This window comes from Pelobates fuscus, chromosome 12 (genome assembly GCF_036172605.1).
Source record: "Pelobates fuscus isolate aPelFus1 chromosome 12, aPelFus1.pri, whole genome shotgun sequence".
NCBI lineage: Eukaryota > Metazoa > Chordata > Amphibia > Anura > Pelobatidae > Pelobates > Pelobates fuscus.
The window spans coordinates 128,558,755-128,560,660 of record NC_086328.1 but is presented as its reverse complement, the minus strand read 5'-3'; the positions used below and the strand labels follow the sequence as shown (position 1 = coordinate 128,560,660).

Here is a 1,906-nt window from a genome sequence, read left to right as displayed (position 1 = left end):
GTAGATAGCTCCTTTTGGTATCCTTATGGCAATCCCACAAGGATTAGGGAGCTATCTACTAAGAAGCTGAAAGACCAAAAGAAAAAAAAAAAGCCCTTCCTTTTTCGACTTCAAAATCTGGTCCAAAATAAGTGATGCTGAAAGTTATCTACCCTAGCTATAAATACTAAATACTAAACTTTTAAGTTCCTACAATTTGTTAATAAACCTTATTGTTGTTAGTGAAGGATTTAGGGAGGAACATTAAAAATGCTTTGTATTATAAAATACATTTTAGTGTAGACATGTGATATATTTTTATATGCCAGCCCCCTCAATGTGGAACATCTGAGCACCATATTTAAAGCTTGCTGTCACCATTTTCAGGATATTTTGCAAGGCTCCTACATTCTATTACGGCTATTCAATAAATTCCGAACCGTAGAAAATAAAAGTCCAATTGCAACATTTAAAGTACAATATCCAAGCTGTGACTATACCGGAGTTATTCCAAATTTCACAATTTTTATGACCTACATTTTTTTATGTGGCATTAATTTTCAACAAAAATAAGAGAATAACACAGATAAACACAACATATTTAAAATAACGGGAAACAAATGAATATAAGAATAAATATAAAAGGTTTTAATAACAGCAAGTCCCCCAAATAACTATTGATATAACCCATTGTCTTCTCTTTAAATCTCTTTTAGGATCCACTGGGAGTGTTCGGTTCATTGAACCCACATGTCATTTTCTGCATTAATTGGTCTCTTTCTTCCTTCAAAAATTCATCTAAAAGGATAAAAACGAAAAAAAAAATGAAAATCAGTGTGTTCTGAACGATATAATCGTATACAATGTAGTAATTTTATTTCCAGCTGCCCAATTTCTTGTACATTATAATACATGGTATGCTTAAAGTTTGGAAAGCCTTTCTGATGTGAAAAGATATATTTTTTTTCTGCCAAATCAGTGAACGTGTATATCACTGTTCCTAGTCTGAAGACACTGTCTTATGCAACCATGTTGGTTAATGAATTAGAATTTAATAAAATGCCACCTCTGTTGCCTTGTGGATTATACTACATACCGGTACCTTTCATCTGTATATTACCAAGGGATCATGTTAGGCCCTTAGATTACATTCTAAGGTCAAAAGTTTGAAATAAGGCTTCAAACTTCGATAAGAACTTTACCGTTAAGGACATGCCGCATGCCACTTTTAAAAGATGCAGGCTATTTAAGGCATCAACTGATCGCATTTTTCTTATACTACAAGTGGATATTGATGTGTTTCCAATAAACGTTACGCTACTCACATTTTTTGGCATCAAAAGTATCTTCGGTAATGTTCATTAGCTCGCATTCCTTCATTTTTATCTCCAACTCACACAGATCATCGTAGTAGCTAGGCTTGGGCTGATAGTAACTTTTTAAGAGTGTGGAGAAAAAGCCAAGTGGTTTATAGAGGTTATTTGCTAACCCAGGAGGCCAAGGGGATGTCTCCTTTGTTGGAATCTGAGGTTGGGTATCGGTGGACACATCAAGTTTCTTCCATATGTTAAAATTATTCTCCGAGGATGGGGAGCCGCTGTCATACAGCGATGGGAAATAAACCGGAGCTGCTTCGCCCATTTTGCTTTATACGCTCACACTCTCTTCCACAGTTATGCTGGTGCAGATGCAGAGTGCCAGACTTGTTTAGATTTGAATTTCAAGCTCCATAGCGACAGCAGAACCATGATGCAGACTGCCATGAGGACATGATATGCTGATACCATGAACCCAACCAGCATAAAAATGATCTCAACCACCAGCATATCATGTATAGTACTTTATGTATGCCAAAGGTCCCTACGCTAAGCTTGCCAAAAGGTAACGACTGTGGATAACAGTTACCACCATTTCTTATGGACATACC

At 36.1% G+C, this 1,906-nt stretch overlaps 1 protein-coding gene across 1 annotated transcript; it reads right to left on the bottom strand.

The window, feature by feature from the left end:
* Positions 1 to 1,296: 1,296 nt before the first annotated feature.
* C12H11orf91 (chromosome 12 C11orf91 homolog) lies at positions 1,297 to 1,620 on the bottom strand. The gene has a single exon (XM_063437535.1). The coding sequence runs from the start codon at positions 1,618 to 1,620 to the stop codon at positions 1,297 to 1,299; it is 324 nt and encodes a 107-aa protein (XP_063293605.1).
* Between the last annotated feature and the right edge of the window lie 286 nt (positions 1,621 to 1,906).

Bases quoted from the DNA above. Each gene is read 5' to 3' on its own strand.
- C12H11orf91 (XM_063437535.1), bottom strand. From the start codon at position 1,620: ATGGGCGAAGCAGCTCCGGTTTATTTCCCATCGCTGTATGACAGCGGC.